Consider the following 19,017-nt stretch of genomic DNA (forward strand, 5'->3'; position numbering starts at 1 on the left):
GGGTGGGGAGGGAAGGGACGGGGGGAGAGAAGCGATCGCGAGAAAAAAAAAATGCAACCTCCCAAAATAAAGAGCAAAGATTGCATTAGGAGCGAACAGCGCTGCAGAAATAGATGGCAGCTTCGTGTCAGTGAGTTTGCATCCCCCTTCCTGATCCACGAGCTGGAGTGATTAGAGCCCTGGAAGGGAATTGTTACTCCCGTGGAGAAGTCCCCTTTTCCTGGCAGCGGTCTGCACTTGTACACGCTGGATGCCTCTCTCCATCCACCCCACTCACTCTCTCCTCTCTCACCTCCTCTCTTCCTCTCTCCTGCATTGATTTTTTTTTCCTTTTTAGTTGACTGAAACAAAACAAAACAAAAGGGCCACTGGATGTCTGCCTTCTTGGGGGGTGAGCCAGACAGACTGACAAACAAACAGACCCAACTGTGTTCGGGGGAGGGTTTCTCCTCCCGTTTTGCCCGGCAGCAGCAGCATGGACGTGTTGGCTAGTTATAGTATATTCCAGGAGCTACAACTTGTCCACGACACCGGCTACTTCTCAGCTTTGCCATCCCTGGAGGAGACCTGGCAGCAGGTGAATGATTTAAATTACTTGTGTAAATCGTGTGGTGGCGGCGGAGGCGCAGGGGCTGCGTTGGTGTGGGCTCGGGGTTGAATTTTTTGTTTGTTTGTTTTATTCCCCCCACCCTTTTTTGGCTGTTTGTTGGTTAAAATGTTTTCGGAAACAGTCATCTGCGCTTACCTCTCCACCCACCCTCTAACCCCTTAGCGTGCTGAGCTGAGCAGCCGGTCTGAGCTGCCTGCGTTTCAGTCACCAACACACATCCTTGCGCACACGTTGTCGGGCTCACTGTCCCCAGCACAGACCTGCGTAACTTCTGGGGTTCGGAGGAACCGGGTGGAAAGGTGGTTTGGGGCTCGATGAGCCATTAATGCCAGGATACCGCGTCCCTACATGCTCGAGCTCTACCTGCTTGGTACCTTAAATCGGGTTCAGTTCTTTCAACTGGTGCTGACGACCGTCAGATGGGGGTCAGGAGGTAGGAGCATAGCGGAGTGTTTTCCCAGTAATTAGCCAGTGTCAAGACAAGAGAGAAACTTGATTTTGAGATTGAGGAGGTGGGCAGAGGGCAGAGGAGCCCAGTGACAAAAGCTATTCCAGGATATCTAGGAGGAGCACGGGAAGATGTATCTACCTAACGCTGACCATGCATTGTAGGTTTCCCCAGTGCGATGCCTCTGTATGTGTCCCTGTTTCTCTTTTTTGTTTGGGGTCCCTCCCTAGTTAGACAGCACAACCTCTGACAAAGGGTGGTATGTGCTTCCGTGCCTCTGACTTTGTCTTAGAGGACTAGTTAAGAAACTCCTATGATGCTGAAGGGCACCGATGCCAAGTTGGCTAGGCGTCCCACTGAGGGCAAAGTGGGTCTGGTGACAAGTTCACCGGGCTTTGTGAAGTGGAATAAAGAAAGTGCTGGTCAGTGGAAAGTGCTAGATCTGCTGCGGAAACAGTGGTTTTCTCAGCATGGATTAGGAGCTGCTGAAGGGACACTCTGCAGGAAAGATGGTGGGTGGGGGGTGGGGGGTTGGGGTATCCTTTAAAAATACTACACTGTGCCCCATGGAACGTCCAAGAACACAGGCTGGGTTTGCACATCGGAAGTGTGAACTCGCACAGTGTGTCCTGGAGAAACCAGCCTGCCCTTGGGGAAGACCGAGAGAGGCTCGGTGTGTGGCTGCTCATGTAACTTCGCTCCATGACAGCAGCTTGTTAAGGCTAATGAACGGCTGAATTTCTCCTGCCAGGATCCAAAGCGGGATTTGCCAGCTCGAGGCTGGGAAGTAACAGTTGCCGCTTTCGCGGGTGAGGTTTGGCTTTTGGTGTAGGGTGAAGAGGGGCAAAGCCGATCCTCTGACTGTACCTTTGTTACTAGTTACTGTTCTCCCCTGGTTAGAGGCTGTGAGTTTTCCTCCAGGTACCGGCCCCTGTGTCCACATGTATGTTGCTGCCCAGGGATGCTGGCAGATACACTCGACTTTGTCTCTCAGTGCGCACATAGTTCATACGTTTTTAGCGCAAGGCATTTCTTCAGTGCATCCTTCCTCCACCCCTGCCCCCATCCTTAATGAGACTGTCTCATGAAGGGTCTCGCTAGATCTTTTCCTCCTTTTATTTCACATGCTAATTAAGCCAAAATGTGGCCAGAATTTCATTTTCCGAAATAGCCTCCATTTCACATTGTCAGCCCACTGGTGTCAAACCGGTTGCGTATTAACGACTGTCTAGACAGGTTAGGGTAGGGAATCTGTTGATTTAGTCAGCCTGCCCAAGGCAGCCCTTGTTTGTGACTAACTGTTAAGCAGTGTTGGAGGGAAGAAAGTTGGCTTTATTTGTTACAGCGTTCCCTCCTGATGAATCACACAACTTTGTTTTGGTTCAAGTTTTCACAGTAGTAAAGCCTGCTTCGGGGGAAGGCCGCTCCAGAGGAAACCTGCTTTTCTAGATCTGGTTTAGAGCGTCCAGGAGAAAGTCTGGATATGTAAAGAAGCATCACTGGTTTGATAATTCGGGAAGTGTTAGATCTATTGTTTCCTCAGAAGCCTTCTCTGCTTTTCCTTCCCCCTCCTCTCTCTACCCATCTCCACTCACCTCCTTCAAGGAACCTCTAGTTTAGTTTCTACCGCAGGCCAAGGAATATCACCCCCCCCCCCCACCACACACACACCTCCCTCCTTACTTCTTGCCTTAACCCTCTCCAACTGGCAGCTACTCTTACCTTAAGACCCATTGCCAAGCTGTTTGAGAAGCATGCTCATAGTCTATGCCGAAACATAAGTTGTGGGGAAGCACTACTAAATAAGATATCACTCCAAGGACCTTTCTGCCCTGCTCTCTATAGTCACAACTGCTCTCTTTAAAGGTGACTATGACTCTAAGTTCATGCTGATGACAAAACCTCCAACCTCCATCTCTTCCTTCCTCCCTCTCCTTGGCCCTCCCCTCCCCCACCCTTTGCTGCTTCTGTGTGTAAGGAGAGGGGGATGGTTACATGCAACTGCTGGGGCCAAATCAACCATCAGATGGTGAAATTTTGAGACTCCTTTGCTCAAAATGGCTTAAGAAGGTTGTTGCAAAGAACCCCAGGCAGGAGGAAGTTTCCTGATGCTCTGGGGTAATCAGATTTTAGAGGTCAAATGGGGAGCAATTATTAGATGTTCTCTGCAAGTGAACAGTGTACCTGGGCTTGAGATGAACGAAATACAGAGATTCTAATAATCTGATTTGGTTTGTAGAGAAAGAGTGGCTTGGATGATAAACCCAAGAACATCTGTGCCTTTGAAAATTAAAGATGGGCTATTTGGGGATGTTATTTTAAACTGGGGTCTGGGATCATCGTCCTGCTTAACCGTCAGTGAGCTTGGGATGGTCCTGCTGTCACAGGGGTCGTCATTTTGACATTGGGCTTTCAGGCAGTGATGTCTATAGCAACATACAGCTCCAACTCTGAACATCATTGCCGGTGTAATTTTAAAATCCAGATGGACATCCTACATTAACAGCTCTCCATTCCCCGGCTCTGACTGCATACTTAAGCACTTGGCCCAAGTAACATCATCTCTGCCTGTCATATAACTGTAAATTACACTGTGCTTCTGTGGTCTATTATTTTATGGAATTCAGCTGACGCACAACTCTTAAGGCTACTAGCCTTAAGTTCTTTGGAAACTTGCAGGAAATTTTCCAAGAGCTGTCTGAGCAAAAGCAGGAAAAAGTCAAAGGTAGGACAGAAGCTGGAGTAGCGTATAGGGTACCACTTGCTGATGGATAAAGGGAAACACATTCATGAGTTTTGTTGCCAATAGAAATCATGATTTTTCTGGACCCGCTGTTGCCTTGGAAAATAAAAAGGATTTGATATGATACACTTGGTTATTTTTCTCCGAGAAGCTACAAAGACTTTGAGAATCTGGATATATTTTCCATACCTCGCCTGCTCTTTCAGGAGTGCAGGTCAAGTAATGAAGTTCTAAGTTGTTATCTGCACTTAGCTTTGCTTCATGTCATTGAGGAGCGTGGTATGTTTGCTTGAAAACTCTTATGGAATTATGCTTGTCATTAATGCTGATTCATAATTGGCAGATGGGGTCAGTTTCAGGCCTCCTTTTTGCTCAGAGAAAATTTTCCACTGCTACTGGAAACAAATAAATAAATCATAGAACATTCCTCCCTCCTCCCCCCATTCCCCCATTGTTTTAAACTAATGGCACTTTAGTAAGAACTAAAGTGTCCCCATAACACTGCAGTTTCATCTTGGTTTCAGGCACCCTGTAACGCTTGTTACAAGGGCTTTTGATACGAGGCATCTCTAGGGGACAACCTACAAAAATGGTTGCCTTCCAAGAACAGCCTCATGATACCAGGGATGGGATTTGTTCTCTGAGCTACATTGCTGCTTCCTCTTTTTGGTGCTCTGGCCTGTGCACTGCCTTCTACAGGCCTGAGCGGCCAGGTGCTGTCTCAGCCGGAAAGACAAAGCAAACTGTAGGGTCCCTGCATCTGTAGGTTTGCCTCTGTCCCCAATTTGCAGAAAACCTTGTCATGAATTAGAATTTCTTGGCAACAGCACCACCCAGGGAAATTTGTAGACACAAAGGAGCCTAGCTAACCACACTGAAAGGATAAACTAGCTGGCTTTTTTGCCTTTTTGTATGTTATGTGGGTGCTCTTTAGTTACCATCAATCTATTTTTTTTTTTTAATTTGAAATAATGACTTGGGAGATGAAAAAAAAAAAAAAAAGGAAAAGAAAACTGTCCTGTAATTCAGATTTTCTTCATAAGGATGCAGTCACTAAGTAAATGTAGCTTTACAAATGAAAGCACATGTGTATGCAATCAATCACACACTTAGCCTTTCTTTAATAGATTCTTTCCATGTTCTTTTTAATGGAGACATCTTTGTGTCGATTTAGGGGTCACAAACGCGATCATTCCATCTACCTGTTTGTAGTTTAGTATGTTAAAGTGAGTGGATGCTACACGGCAGATATTCCTATTACCTCTGTCTTCCGTGGGGGGATAAAGGAAGTGGTGACTTCTTTGTTCTCCATGCAACTCCCACCACCCCCCCTACCCTGAGGAGAATGTGATGTTGGGGTCCAATCCATTTAAAGGGCAGAGCAGAAGATGCACTGTGACAGCCTCACCCTGAAATGATTTATGTGTGGGTATGTCAGAGACCTTCAGTGTTCAGATGTGGGTTCTTCCTCTCTTCCAGCCCATTTTAAATATAAATGCCAGTGGGGGCTCTTTGCCTCTCCACTTAAATGGGACTAGTTTAGAGAGGGTCCTAATGGGGCTTTTAGTAGCCACTCTTATAAATCTTCAGATTCTTCTCCCTTCAGAGAATTCCTGTATTTTAACTTTTTGAGTCCAAGAAGGCATTGCAGTCTTCTTTAATCACTCTGTGCCCGTTGGGCAAAGGAAAATACAGTTTACTCTGGCCAGCCCCAACTGGCTCGTGTTGATCGAATGGCTGACGCCCCCTATCTCTGCAGTTTGTAGTAGTGGGCAAGGAGTTCTTTATCTCCTATGCTGGACCCTGTGACTGGTGAACGCAGACTACTCTGTGATTCTGTTCACTCAGTACGTCAGTTAGCATGTATGTTGGAATTAGGATTTGCTGAAAGTTTAGGACAGCTCCCCGATTTAACCTGAGTGGTGCCAGGAGAGTGAGGGGTGGAGATTTGGTCTCTGCAAAGAAATCCCTTTGTTTTCCTGAATCATCTGAATGCTTCCTTAGCATAAACAAGTAGAAACATTTTAACCCAAACTGCTGAATCTTAACAAGTACAGAGATTAGGAAGCTCTACAACTACTAATGGCTTAAAATCCGTGGAACGATTTGCAGTACCTAATCATGAGCATTTCATGTAACGTGGGCAACTTAAGAAACACCCCTCTACCCTGTTACATCGTGTGCTCGCCCTAGAGCATCCACCTGAGAAACTGTCCTTTCCCAATTTAGTGTAAGAGTTCCCCAAATAAATGAAGCATTGCCTTTACCAGGATATGCTTTCACTTAAACACGGTCATGATCGTGTTCCTTCCCCTTCCTTGCCTTTATCTGTTGCTGCTCATTTGGAGGGTTATTTCTACCATCTTGACTCCTTTTTGTTTTCCTCCCTTGGTACTTTGGCGTGCCGGAGAACTTGCTAAGCATCCTGCTAAGGGTGTTGTGTCCATTTCTCCCTGCAATAGAGCAGCTTCTAGCTGTCCTCGCCACCACATGCGTCGTAACGTTGGTATCACAGCCAAGAGCCCGCAGCAGTCTTGGTTAGGGGTCCAGTATCAGCCTGCTTGAGGTGTGGGTGACTTCTGATTTCATGGCGATACCGTTCCTTATTGAGCTGGTGAATGCAGTCGGTCACACCTTGTGAGATTCTGTTTGTTTATTTATATTAAAATATGGAAAATATATCACAGTAAAGACTTAGTCCCTTCTTAATGCTGGTTAGGTGCAAAGAGACTCTTGGGGTGATGCAGAGTTGACTTGGATATAAGCTTGTGAGTGAAGGTTACACTGCAGGTACTTTTTACTATATATCTGCCCTCTAAGCTGGACTCCCAGTAGGGGAAAGTCAACATGTTCAAAATTCAGTAGTACAGAATCAGAACATAACTGCCAGAAAAAGAAATTGTAAGTCTTGTGAGTTTTTGAGTACTGCCCTATGCCTATCTGTGTTTCCCCACTTTGCTACAACCTTGTTCATAAAGTGTGCCTTAGATTTACTACTTCCTGTTGCTTTTTTAGCTAATGGCCTGTCGGGGCTGGTGGCCCTTGTAGGGCAGATGAGTATACAGTGTGAATACACATGTCCATAATGGCCAGGAAACAGCATCCATGTCTGTGTCATTCGGAAATGATTAGAGGTAATTAAAATAATTAATGTAGAGCCACATGCGGTATCTATTTCTGAATTTGGGTTTATTGACATTCCCTGAGGGTCCATATTGAAAGTCAGGCCCCAGGCCTCGTACCAAACCTAGGAACATAGAATCTTGGAATTTCAAATCCTGAAAAGGGTCTTGGGTTCTTCAGTTCAAAGACTGTAGTGTTGGACCAAGTGGTTGTTAAAGCAGATGAGGCATTGAACCCTCCAAGGTCATACACCTGTGGTTAACAGTGCTGGTGGTTCCAGGGCTCAGGACCCTTTTGGATGCCCACATCAGTTTGCTTGCTTTTTGTTACACTGTCTGAATATAATTTGAGTCACTTCTCATTTTTTCTTCCTCTCTCTTTTCCTCTCTCCCCTTTAAGGGAACAAGAAAATGCCCTTTTTACTTAGAACAGTACTAGTACATGGAATTTTGGAATTATCTGGGGCCTAAACCAAGCTCTTGGTTTTCTTGGCTAAGGCTTATGTGTATGATTTAATCCCTTTTCCACTTTTAATAATGTGTGCTAACCTGGAAAGTGTACACTGTCCTGAAGAAAACGAACAAAAGCCCCCAATTATATGTGTAGGTTTGTTTACAAAAGGACTGTCACTTAAATGATAACACGTAGAGTGGGAGTAAGGAGGGTGTAGGATGTAGGCAGTAGGGGGGTTGGATGGACCATAGAACTGGGGTTTTATGTCAAAAGCATCGAATGTTCAATGGCTTCGTCGCTGACACCAGGCCAACAAAGGGACTGAACAAAACTGCAACAGCAATCATGTGCCAATTCAGGAAAAAAAAAAATTTGAAGTGTTTCTAAGTTTCTAGAGCAGGTTGGATGGGCAGTGAGGTTGTAATGTTCTACAGATTTAAACAACAACAACAGCAAAATACTCCATATTGGGATAAGCAGTTGGGAAGAAAGTCAACTTCTGTAACCTTTCAGAATGTCCTCTTGGGGCTGGTGGATGAAGCAGGCTTGATTCCACATGGCCATCCTGAGCAAAGGAAATGAAGGGTGCTCTTTGCCCCTGTGCCTGATGATTTTTTCCCTTCTCAACCCAATCTTGGGATACTCTCTGTGGGAACGCATCTCACTGATGTTAGAAGTCACAGTTTCCTCTCTAAAGGGGACTTCTTTATTTCCTCAAAGCTGTGACCTCCATCTCCAACTCCAGATATGTTCTTGAATTTCAGTCCCCACTTTTGGATTGAAAACATGGGACTGACAATAAATCCCTTAGGGGTTGTCCCAGGATCATCCCAGTTGAATGTGTTCCAAAGCTTGAACTCAGCAACTTCTTTTCCCCTCTTCCTGGCTGCCCAGTTTCTTTTTTGAGATGACCTTCTTTTTTGTGGTCTAGGTTTGAAAGCTCTAGTCATCTTTGGCTCCTCTCTTCCCTCGAATCCAATCAGGTGGAAAATCCCACTGATTTGGCCCCTGACATACTACACCGTGCTCTTCAACTTCCTGCTCCCTCTGCCATTGCCCCAGAGCAGCCCCTTGCATTTCCCCTGGACTGACTTTCTACCTCCATCACCATGATTTCAAGCTGTCGATGGCTCTTTCTCTCTTGCACATATGATGAGGCCAAACTTCAAGGACTTAGGATATTCTAAGATGTTCCAGTTCCCGGCCTGGGTAATAGTCACATTTCCCCCTCTTGAGTGCAGTAAATGCCATCCAAACTGGATGACTGTGCCTTTCCTGCTTCTGTCTTTATTTCTGTCATTTCCTTTAGCCTTTTCCTTCTTCCTCCCTCTTCCCTTCTGATTCTGTTTGTCCAAATTCTACCCATCCTTTAAGTTTCAGATGGTTGCCACATCTTCCAGGACACTCCTTTCCCTTCCCTTGGCCGATAGTAATTGCTACTATTTGTACGCTCTTGTGTAGAGCTTTTTAATTTTTCATGATGCTTTTTAGTTTTGTCTTATAGTACAATTTTCCTTTCTTTTTCTTTTCTTTTTTCCCGCTGACTTAGTTTTCCAGTGAGGTGGTATATTTTAGAGCAGAGTTGATGCCTTGGTTATAATTTTGATAGTAAACTTTTTTTTAAGGTTTATTTATGTATTTTGAGAGAGAGAGAGAGAAAGAGAGAGGGAGAGAGAGAGAGAGAAAGAGAGAGAGAGAGAATCCCAAGCAGGCTCCCCACTGTCAGGGCAGAGCCCGATGCAGAGCTCGAACTCATGAAAAAGGAGATCATGACCTGTGCCAAAACCAAAAGTCAGATGCTTAACTGACTGAGTCACCCAGGTGCACTGCTAATAAACTTTTAATATGTAACCCTTCAGGTTCATAGAGAGCTTTGCACACAGTAGGCATTCAATACATAGGTAGTGATTATGATATGACAGGAGTTAACATTTGACTATGTCTGCAGCAAATAGTTCTCAATCATGGGTACACCCCAGACGAATTAAGTCAGTATCCCTTTGATCGGAAGCCAGGCATCGTTGTTTTTGTTGTTGTTGTTGCTGGTTTTTAAGCTTCCAGGTGATTCCAATAAGTAGCCAAGGCTTTGAGCCATTAAGCTTCAGAGAGTTAATATCCGGTGTATTAGAGTCGTCGGTGCCTGCTGCTTACATGGAAATACCTGATTTCTTGTGTAACTTGGAGTCCAAGTGTAACAGAGGTATAGAATAAAGCAGGACAGTGCCGGTGGATGCACTTCATCCAGCTCACTGGTTAATAGCGACTGCCCAAGCGTTGTTTCATCCTTCTTGTTTTGCTTTCCCTCACCTTAAAGTGTCAAGTGTGGTCCCATTTGGCTCACATTCCTGTGACCCTCTACAGGTTTACTTAACCTGGTCAAACTCCATTTCTGGTACCTTTGTGGTGTTGGGCGTTCAACTGCCACCATGCCGTGCTTCAAATAATTCATTCTCGGCAGGCCCTTGACCATGATTTTCCACTTACCTCAGCCTGCTCTGTGGTTTCACAGGGATGGATGCATGCATGAACATCTGTTGGATGATGCCAGATAGACGTTAGGAAGCAGCTCCCCATATTTCTTACTGACCTCACTGTTTGGAAGTAGATTCTGTTTATAAAGGATTTCAAAGGGCCCATGTCTCTAGTAAGAGGAGCAAAAATAAACTGTGGAAAAATTGCCACGGAGGACATCCAGGCAAGGAGGCTGCCTCCTTGTCCGTGGAAGGCTTAGCTCTTGTGGTAATGACCGTGGCATGTGGTGATCTTCACAAAGAAGCCTTAGAAGTGCCTCCATTTCACACTGTGATGTTTGCAAAAATGTATGTACTGTAGCTACATCCTTTTATCTATAAACTGCCTTTGATGGGGGTACGGGTTGGGGAGAAAGAACATCATGAGAGGAGCTCAGAGCTTAGGGTTGAAGGATGCCTTTTGGAAAGCTCAACCCAGCTGTGAAAACGGCAATTAGCTGTGGAGCAGTTGCTGTGCAAGGGAGTGCCTGCCTGTTCCTGACCCCGCTCCATGGGCTCATCTTCCGGAGCTCGGGTAGCAGGAATGCAACGGAGTGCTCACGGTGCTGGCTCTTATTTTTGGAGAGGTGGCACATTTGTCAGCGCGCAAAGGAGTGGAAATAGATTGCCCCTGTCCCATACCTTTTGAGCTTTTGATGTTTGTTCATATGGCCACCATAGATCCCAATAACAGAGCACAGTCCCTGCGTATGGTGATAGAAGATGTCTTCTGGGAAGAGGCCCCGTGCGGAGCTGATTCTCCCGTAAGCCCCCGGGGATGCTGCTCCGTGTCAAATTGAGTCGTTGGGTTCACTTCTGTGTTCTAAGATTGTTCAGCCCCCATCTGTGCATTTGCCTCTCTCGCTCAGTGTTCAGTATGGACCAGGAGATAATTTCCTCTGTGATGGGGATTTTCTCACTGCTTTTGAGCGTCTAACAAACATCTGTATTAAGCTTTTGTTCAGAAGGTATCAGGGTGTTTTGCTCATGGTCTCTTGTCGTTAGCACGTTCCTCCTGTGGCCAAGGAGCGGGCAGATATTACAGAATTTCCCGTTCAGAGGTGGGAAAATGGAAGCAGAGGAAGATTGAGCAAGTTGTCTTCTTGTGGCTGCGAAGTAAATGAGTTGCAAGACCAGTGGTGGAACACGTTTTCCTCCTCCCTCTTTCCACTCGGTGACTCTTCCTATCGCCAAGTAAGCATTATAATAATATCTAATATATGTCTAACATCTTCATTCCTGCGGATGATCTCACTGGAGCACCTTATCTGCAGCATTTCATTTAGTCCTTCCAACCCTGTGAGATACAGATTCTGTGTATCTCCATTTTACGGAGGGAGACCTCGAGGTTGGAGGTATTAAGTGGCTTGGAAGCGATTGAGCCAGGATCCAAACTCAGGCAGTCTGCTCGACACTCTGAATTTTTAACATTTATGCAGGCTCTTGATTAGATAGGAGACACCAGGGCAGAAGCTAAAGACGATGGCCTGGCAACCAATGGACCTGTATGGATTTGAACTGTTCTCTGGTCTGGCTTCTTTCTGGGGCTTGGTTTTGTCATCTCTAAGAGGACTGGATTGTGCTACATCTCCTTGAGGTCACAGTGTTTGGTGGTAGCCAAATTACACGGAGGTGTTGGAATAAGGCAGAGCTGAAACCTTGAGACAGCGTCTCTGAGCCTCATTCTGGCGTCTGTGGAATGGAGTTAATAATGCCCATGTAAGGGCAGGCACGTTGGCTCTCTGGCCCACGGTCTGGCATGTAGCATCCACTTAACAAATTCCCGTTCCTTCTCCATTTTCAACCATCCTCCCTCTCCCCAATTACAGTGCAAAGTGACACGATGCTCTTTTCTCTAAATGGTATCACCGGAATGGCTAGGGAAAGGTGAATGGTGGAAGGCAGGGCGAGAGTGAGGGCTGGGCATCGGGCATGGCATTCCTTCATCCATCCCACAGGGGAAGCTCTTGTGAAGTCTCTTATACTTAGACCTGGGGCAGGACTGGCCTGACCGGGGGCCTACATGACGGGCTGGCCCGCTCATGCATGTGTCGAAGCCATTCCCCTTTCTTTCTCTCCAGTCTTACTTAGGACTTACTTCTCTTAAGTTTTTCCAGCGTGTGGTTATGTTTTAAGAGCCAGAATTAGGCATATATAACATAATACAGTGCTGGTTACTACACCTGCCATTTCTGCCTTACCTGATGACTGAGCTTACAGCAGCTTATGAGAGTGAATCAGGTTTTATGAGATCTATAAATATCTCAGATAGGATTTTTATTTCATTTTCCTCCTTCAAATAAGACATAATGGAAGCACTCACATACACAAGGAATATTCTTTCTGTGATAAAGTAGGGCGTTTTTGAATTGGCCTCTGAAAAGCAATAATTTGATGTGGTTGTTCGTGTTGGGAGTTTTATGGGGGAGGGGGAAGAATCACGCACATGCTGCTATAAAACGCCAAGATTATTTCCTCATACTGAAGGTTTAGCCCAGCACCTATGGAGAGATTCATTTCAGGGATGCCAGCTCTGTGTGCAGACTTCCTTCCCTCCTTCTGTGGAGTGTGTACATTTGTGTTTTCTCAGATATGTAGAAGCCAGAGAAGGAAGGTCCCGTTGGTTGGCAGGAGGGGGGCTCCTTGAAAGAACATTTCCAGTTCTTTGTCTAGTCTGCTTCCGGCTGTCTCAAGAGAAAATGTTCTCATCCTTCTCCCCACTTCATAGATTTCCTGGGAAGACTTCATACGACTTACTATATCCATGAGATCTTTTTCCTGGAATTTCACTTTTAAAAAAGTTCTCAAGTGGATCGCCTGGGTGGCTCAGTGGGTTATGCCTCTGACTCTTGATTTTGGTTCAAGTCATGATCTCATGGTTGTAAGGTTCAGCTCCACGTGGGGCTCTGTGCTGACAGCGTGGAGCCTGCTTTGGGATTCTCTCTCTCCCTCTCTCTGCCCCTCTCCTTTCTCTCTCTCTCTCTCTCTCTCTCGCTCTCAAAATAAATGAACATTTTTAAAAGTCCCACATTTATCCAATCTTGTAAAAATATACATTAACCAATACCAGGAATGGATAGGATTTTTCTTATATTGCTCTTTGAGACGTATCCCGAAGGAATCTTGAACATGTAACTTAGAAAAATATTTTTGAAAACAAGATGTAAGGATTCTAAGTACCCCACTTTTTCTGCCTGGAAAATGGAAGTCAGAGCTCCATTTGCCGCTAGTCCAGGGCCATTGTGACAAATCTAACTACAGATTTAACTACCTGGGTCTCTGGTTACTTAGGTGTTGTTTCGTACAGCCTCTCTCTACATACATCCTCCCCCGCTTCTCAGTAGCTTTGTGTTCAACTGGATGGTAATTTGTTTTCATGTAAACTTAGTATATCCAAACCGAAGACATGCAGAAGATTTTTGCTTTAATATCATTTAATTTTTTTCTATTTAACGTCATTTTAGTCTGCAACATAATCCTGCCATTTTGGCCCACATATACCCACTGTTTTGCGCTTGTCATCAAATGTTGTGACCCCTCTGGTCCTTAGGTGTTAGTATGTTTCCTTGTGCGTTACACCATGGGGTAGAGCTAGGGAAAGTTAGATTATCAGTGATACAAGCAGGAAGCTTCTAGGTTGAACTGGCTTGAAGAGGTGTTTTATTTGACCAGCACACCTATTTCAACTTTCTTTTTAGTTTGAATGCTTTTAGACAGATCAGGCACTCTTCAATTAACCTTGTACCGATTATTTCTACCTAGCTTCCTTTCTGATCTCTGACCCGGTGAGCGTGCGTCTGGATTTGTGACCCTTAGACTGGCAGCTCTTGAAGGCACCTTCCCCTCCAAAATGCTATGACTGGGGGACAACCTTTATTCCCCCACTCCGCCCAGTGTCAAACCGGTTGGCTTTCTGCTCTTGCCCAGAACCCATTTTCATTGCATCTTAGATTTCTTTGCCTTGTTGAGTGCCTTTGTTTAGGATTCTGTCTTATAAAGCAGCTTCCAAATTGCATCTGAATTTCTCCGAGTCATCCAGGTTCTGTTGTAGATCTTCAAAATCTGGGATGGAGAAGACCATCTGGTTTACCCCTCTCCCTGCCTGCACCGAGCAGTTGCTCCAGAGCATGTTCATTCCTTATTGGTATTTGCAACATTTTCCAATTTGGAAACGGAGCTTCCTGAGCATGCAGCCTCCCCTTGGTCTAAGTGAGAGCAAAAGGGACAATCCGAACTAAACGTATTTTTTGGTCAGACAGCCCTCCTTACCAAATGACTGCTATTTGTCAGGGTTTCTTTTGTCACTCCCAGAGACCCGATGGGTCAGTGGTGGGAAAAACTCCTTTTGTGGAAGAAAAACATATAGCCAGTTCTGAGGTTTCTTAGTCTGACGTAGAGACATGTGGTACAGAATCCTATTGACTGCTTTAACGGCTGATTTTTTGTTGTTGTTGTTGAGGTGGATTTTAGATGACTTGTTTCACTGAGGAAGTGATGCTTTTTGTGTGAAGAACCCCAGGGCATTATAATAAAGTACTTTCCTGAGAATCCAGTAATTTGCTTTCTTCCTACCCTTGGCACGCAAATACTGCCAGCAAGGCACTTGGCCTTCATTTTCTAATGCTTTCAGGATGCTGTTCTACATTAAAGGTATTTAAAAAAATATATTATGTTATAGTGGCTCCCTTATATTAGTAAGGATATCACTTAGGTTGACCAGATGGTGATTTTCAGGGTCATTCTTTTCCTGTTTAAAAAAGCCATTCCTTTCAATTACTTGATGCTGGGGGTTTCTCCTCCTTTTCTCCAATCTCCAGTTCCTTTTCCTTTTTAAAAATTTCTGAGTGCTAAGTAAAGATCGAGGGTCATTATCTTGTTCATATATATATTCATTACTTTTAAACTAATAACTATTTACCTTCCTGTGTGAATTAGCTACCATTAAAACATTTCTGAAAAAATATTTCTAGGAAGGAAGGAAAGAGAGAGAGGAAGGAAGGAGGAAGGAAGGAAAGAAGGAAGGAAGAAAAGGAAGGAAGGAAGGAAGGAAAGAAAGAGAGAAAGAAAGAAAGAAAGAAAAAAGGAAAGAAAGAAAGAAGGAAAGAAAGAAAAATGTAGCCGTTATGTGAACTTAAAATGTTCTGACACAGCTTTCCATGAAAGAGAAGCAGAATGCAGAAAAACCTTTGTCTTTCTACCCAAGATGTGTCTGCCTACTTCTCCTCCTGCTTTTGCCCCCATGATCTCCTTTTTATGCTCCTTATTCATAGAGACTAGGATTTTACAAGTATTAGAATTTGAGGACCATGGGACACCTTATTGCAATTCCTCTCCCTCCTCCTCAATTTGCAGATAACCTGTCCGAGCCTTAGAGATCATTAGTTAAGTCCAAGCCAGTATTGGGCCTTCAAGAATTGTGAGTCCATTTTCAATATTTTAAATGCATTCCCATGTTAACACAATGCATGGTGCAGCACAGCTGAAGGCCATGCCTCTTAAAGGGCTGGCTGCACTTCTTGAGCTTCAAGAACACTGTTAAATAACAAGGAATCACCACGGAAGGTAATCTTTTCCCCTTTTCAGTTTTTTTTTTTTTTTTTTGCCTTCCAGTCCCATGACCAACTCAAGGAGAAAGACTCAGCTTTGTAGTGGTATGTTTTTAACAACAAAGGCTTGATAATCTTTCCTTTTTTTCCTCCTCCATCTTCTCTTTTCCTTTTCTTGCATTCTCACTTTCTTTTTCTCTCTTTCCTGCCCTCCCCTCCCTCCTCCGTCTCCCTCCTTCTTCTCTCTCCTCCTTTTCTTCTCCTTCTCCTTCCCATCTCCTTCTCCTTCTTCTTCTTCTCACAAAAAAGAGAACAGCTCTCAGACCCAGAACTATTGGCAGGCGAACACCTAGCTAAAAGTTACTATCATTTTGGTTCTCTTGTTTTTAATTTTATGGTTAGCTTTGATGGACGGACATTTACAGGACAAGTATTTAAAAATACATGTAGCCTTAATGCATGCATAATGCCTTAATGAGGCAATGAAAAAAGAAAACGATAGGGAAATGGTTGTACAGATGGAACGCTGTTTTGGTAAAAATACAGAAAGGTAGAATGCAAATGGAGTTTGAGAAATCCTAGTGTGGTAGGAAAGTCAAGGGATTTGGAGTCAGAAAACCTGGAATTTTGTCCTGACTTTGTAAGTATAAACCAGGGCAAATTGCAAAGTTGCATTTTCCCATCTGCAATATGGGGATTATAATAATAGGATTTGTTATAATCAAATGATACATGGATGTGAAAGTGACTTGTAAACTGTCGCATGCCATACAGTGTTATTATTTTCTCTTCTTCGGCAGGGAAGGCTTTTGTTTCAAGCCTTGGACTAGCCCTTCTTGTTCGCTTTCTTCCTCCTTAGGATTTCTGTTCAGTTTTCTGTTCTTCTTCTGAACAAGAAGGATATACTTGCTTCTTGTTTGCTCAAATAGGGCTGTTATTTGTGCCTTACTCATGGCACTTTGAAAGAATTTTCCTACTGGCTGTCTAAAAGCAGGGACACAAAACTTTCTACTTCGTGTGTGTGTGTGTGTGTGTGTTGGCTTTTTACATAAATTTTGAAAAAGTAAACTTAGTTTATAGTCGATAGTATGTCAAAACTTCTGGATAAAGATGACACATTTGACTTAATTTTTAAGATAAATTTTTAAAGATTAAAGTATTTTACCATTCACAAAACAGTTGTGTGCGTGTGTGTGTGTGTGTGTGTGTGTGCGTTTGTACCCAGAGATGAAGGAAGTTTGGGGTTTGCGTAGAAGTAAGAATTCTGGGGACAGTTTGCTTCTGAAAGTGGAAGTCTGTGTGACTCATTAACAATGTACTGTCACATGTTGATAGATGATAAGAGGATGGGGACTTACCTGGGTAGGAAGTCCTAGACTTACCGTGACCTCTTAGCTTGACTTCCAGGGAAACCCAGCTTACGTTACATAGGGATTGGAATGACAGAGCACCAGAGCATACCCAGTATGCTGTCTGGGTAACCCTCATAGGAGGTAACTATAGATAAAAAGGGAGGTTGATCTCTACGACGGGAGGGCCACACCGACTCCACTAAGGATGCTCAGATCTCCATGCTACTTAAGACAGGTGCCATACTGATGAGGACTTAGGAGGCCAGTGTCAGGTCCAAAGGTCCAGTCGCAGACTGCCTCACCTGGAGCACTGGTGGAAATGAGAGCACACCTCCTCTGTCGATGAGGAGCCACCAGGGTTTTAGCCTCTCTCTTTCTCGGGGTTGAGTGGCTCTGTCTTTCTATATCCATTAGAAGCGGATGGAAGTTTGCACCTGGGATGGCCCTGGGGACCAGCCTGTGTGGTGGCTCGGCACGGGCCACTCTTGCTCTGTCTGCTGGGTCCGATGGCAGATATGGTTCCTCCCTCGGTGTAGGTAGACTAGGATGGGGCCCCTGAAGCTCACAGCTTCCAGTTTGCTCTAGCTCCAGACCTTCAACGTAAAGTGGAGATGAAGAGGGCCAGAATGTCAGCCTCTCAATCCACCTCTGTACGGATTTGTCAGGACACCCCTTTGGCTCAACCTCCCGCATGAGAAATCTGATTCCGGGGTCAGGAATGTGGCAAAACACTTGAGTATGCAGCTGGGTTTTTGCCATCAGTGTGATTTGCAGGGAAGTGGGGCCATAAAATGCTTGAGATCATGAATTGGACGGGCTCCCCATCTGGAGAACCATACCTTTCTCTACAAAATTAAATATTTATATACTTTTAGGATTTAGTTTTGAGTTTTTAAAAGAGGATAGAAACACACTCAACTATTAAAAAAAAAAGCCCACAACAGGCTCCAGATCTAGTGGTAACATTTCTAAGTTCTCGACAAATAGCTTTATTGGAAAACATTGTTTTGTTTTTTTAAAGAAAATCAAATCAGTCCTAAGACATTTAAAGAGCTGGCTCATCTGCAGGCCCGGCCAGCAGGCACCACGCGGGCAGCAGGGGCTAAGGGCTGGTGTTGGCCTTCAGCACATTCTGTTAGCAGAGAGCTTGGCCATTGTCGCTTCCTCCTCTGCCTCCCGCTTGAGGGTTCCTCCACAGTAACTTTCCCCATCAGGCACTGACTTATTTTCCCTTTTAAAAACATTTTTTATTTTCGAAATAATTGTAGACTCAGCAATGAGTTGCAAATCTAACAGAGTCCCTTGCGCCCTCCACCCAGCTTCCCCCAAAGGAGACGTCTTACTATATAGCTATCAGATGGCTTAGTTCCTTCTGAGGCACTTGCTCGGAGTTAGTGGGGTAGGTGTGGCAGAAAGAAACACCTAGAAAAGGAGGGGCAAATGTGGTTGTGGGCAGGGATAGAGCAGTGAGCTAGAAGGAATCAGGCCTCCCAACCCCAGCCTCTTTGCAACGGGGTTCTCTTGGCTGTTAAAACGAAAAGCCAATTGTCTTCTGTGTAAATGAGAAAAAAGAGTAAATACAAATGTCTATTATATATGCTGATATGCCTACCATTTCAAATAGAAGGATACGTGTAAGTACTTATTGACAATTTGGGGGAGAAGGAGGAGAGAATGATGGGGGGTGAGGAAAAGGAAATTTTTACTTTCTATACCCTTTCTGTTCCATTTAAATGTTTTTTTTTACTTTCGGGGCACCTGGGTGGCTCAGTCGGTTGAACGTCCGACTTCGGCTCAGGTCAGGATCTCAACGGCCCATGAGTTCGAGCCCCGCCTCAGGCTGTGTTCTGACAGCTCAGAGCCTGGAGCCTGTTTAGGATTCTGTGTCTCCTTCTCTCTCTGCCCCTCCCCCGCTTATGCTTTGTCTCACTCTGTTTCTCAAAAATAAATAAACGTAAAAAAAATAAAATAAAAATAAATAAATGTTTTTTACTTTCACATATGTTCATTACTTTAATTTTTTTTAAAGAGCAATCCAGGTGATGGAATAATGGGCCACTTGTGTTTTCCTCATTATATGTTTTTTTTTTAAGTCTTATATGTTAGTTTAAAAATTACCAAGCTTCTTGAGAGAATCAATAATTTGGACTGTTAATAGTGGTCTATAATTATAGCACAATTGCTGTTCTTTTAGTGCAGTCAGTAAACTAAGCCCACTTCTCCTGCCCTTAA

At 44.4% G+C, this 19,017-nt stretch overlaps 1 protein-coding gene across 3 annotated transcripts in view; it reads left to right on the plus strand.

Moving 5' to 3' along the window:
- The first annotated feature begins 3 nt into the window (after positions 1-3).
- KLF7 (KLF transcription factor 7) overlaps positions 4-19,017 on the plus strand; it is an 89,141-nt gene continuing 70,127 nt past the window's right edge. For 2 of the 3 annotated variants that reach the window (XM_049615060.1, XM_049615059.1), the window contains exon 1: positions 117-577. In XM_049615060.1, the coding sequence (XP_049471017.1) occupies positions 476-577 (102 nt within the window). In that variant the 5' untranslated portion in view covers positions 117-475. Of the gene's footprint in view, positions 578-19,017 lie in introns of all 3 variants that reach the window. The other variant, XM_049615061.1, reaches the window with a different exon arrangement.

The sequence above is a fragment of the Panthera uncia genome (assembly GCF_023721935.1).
Source record: "Panthera uncia isolate 11264 chromosome C1 unlocalized genomic scaffold, Puncia_PCG_1.0 HiC_scaffold_3, whole genome shotgun sequence".
Lineage (NCBI taxonomy): Eukaryota > Metazoa > Chordata > Mammalia > Carnivora > Felidae > Panthera > Panthera uncia.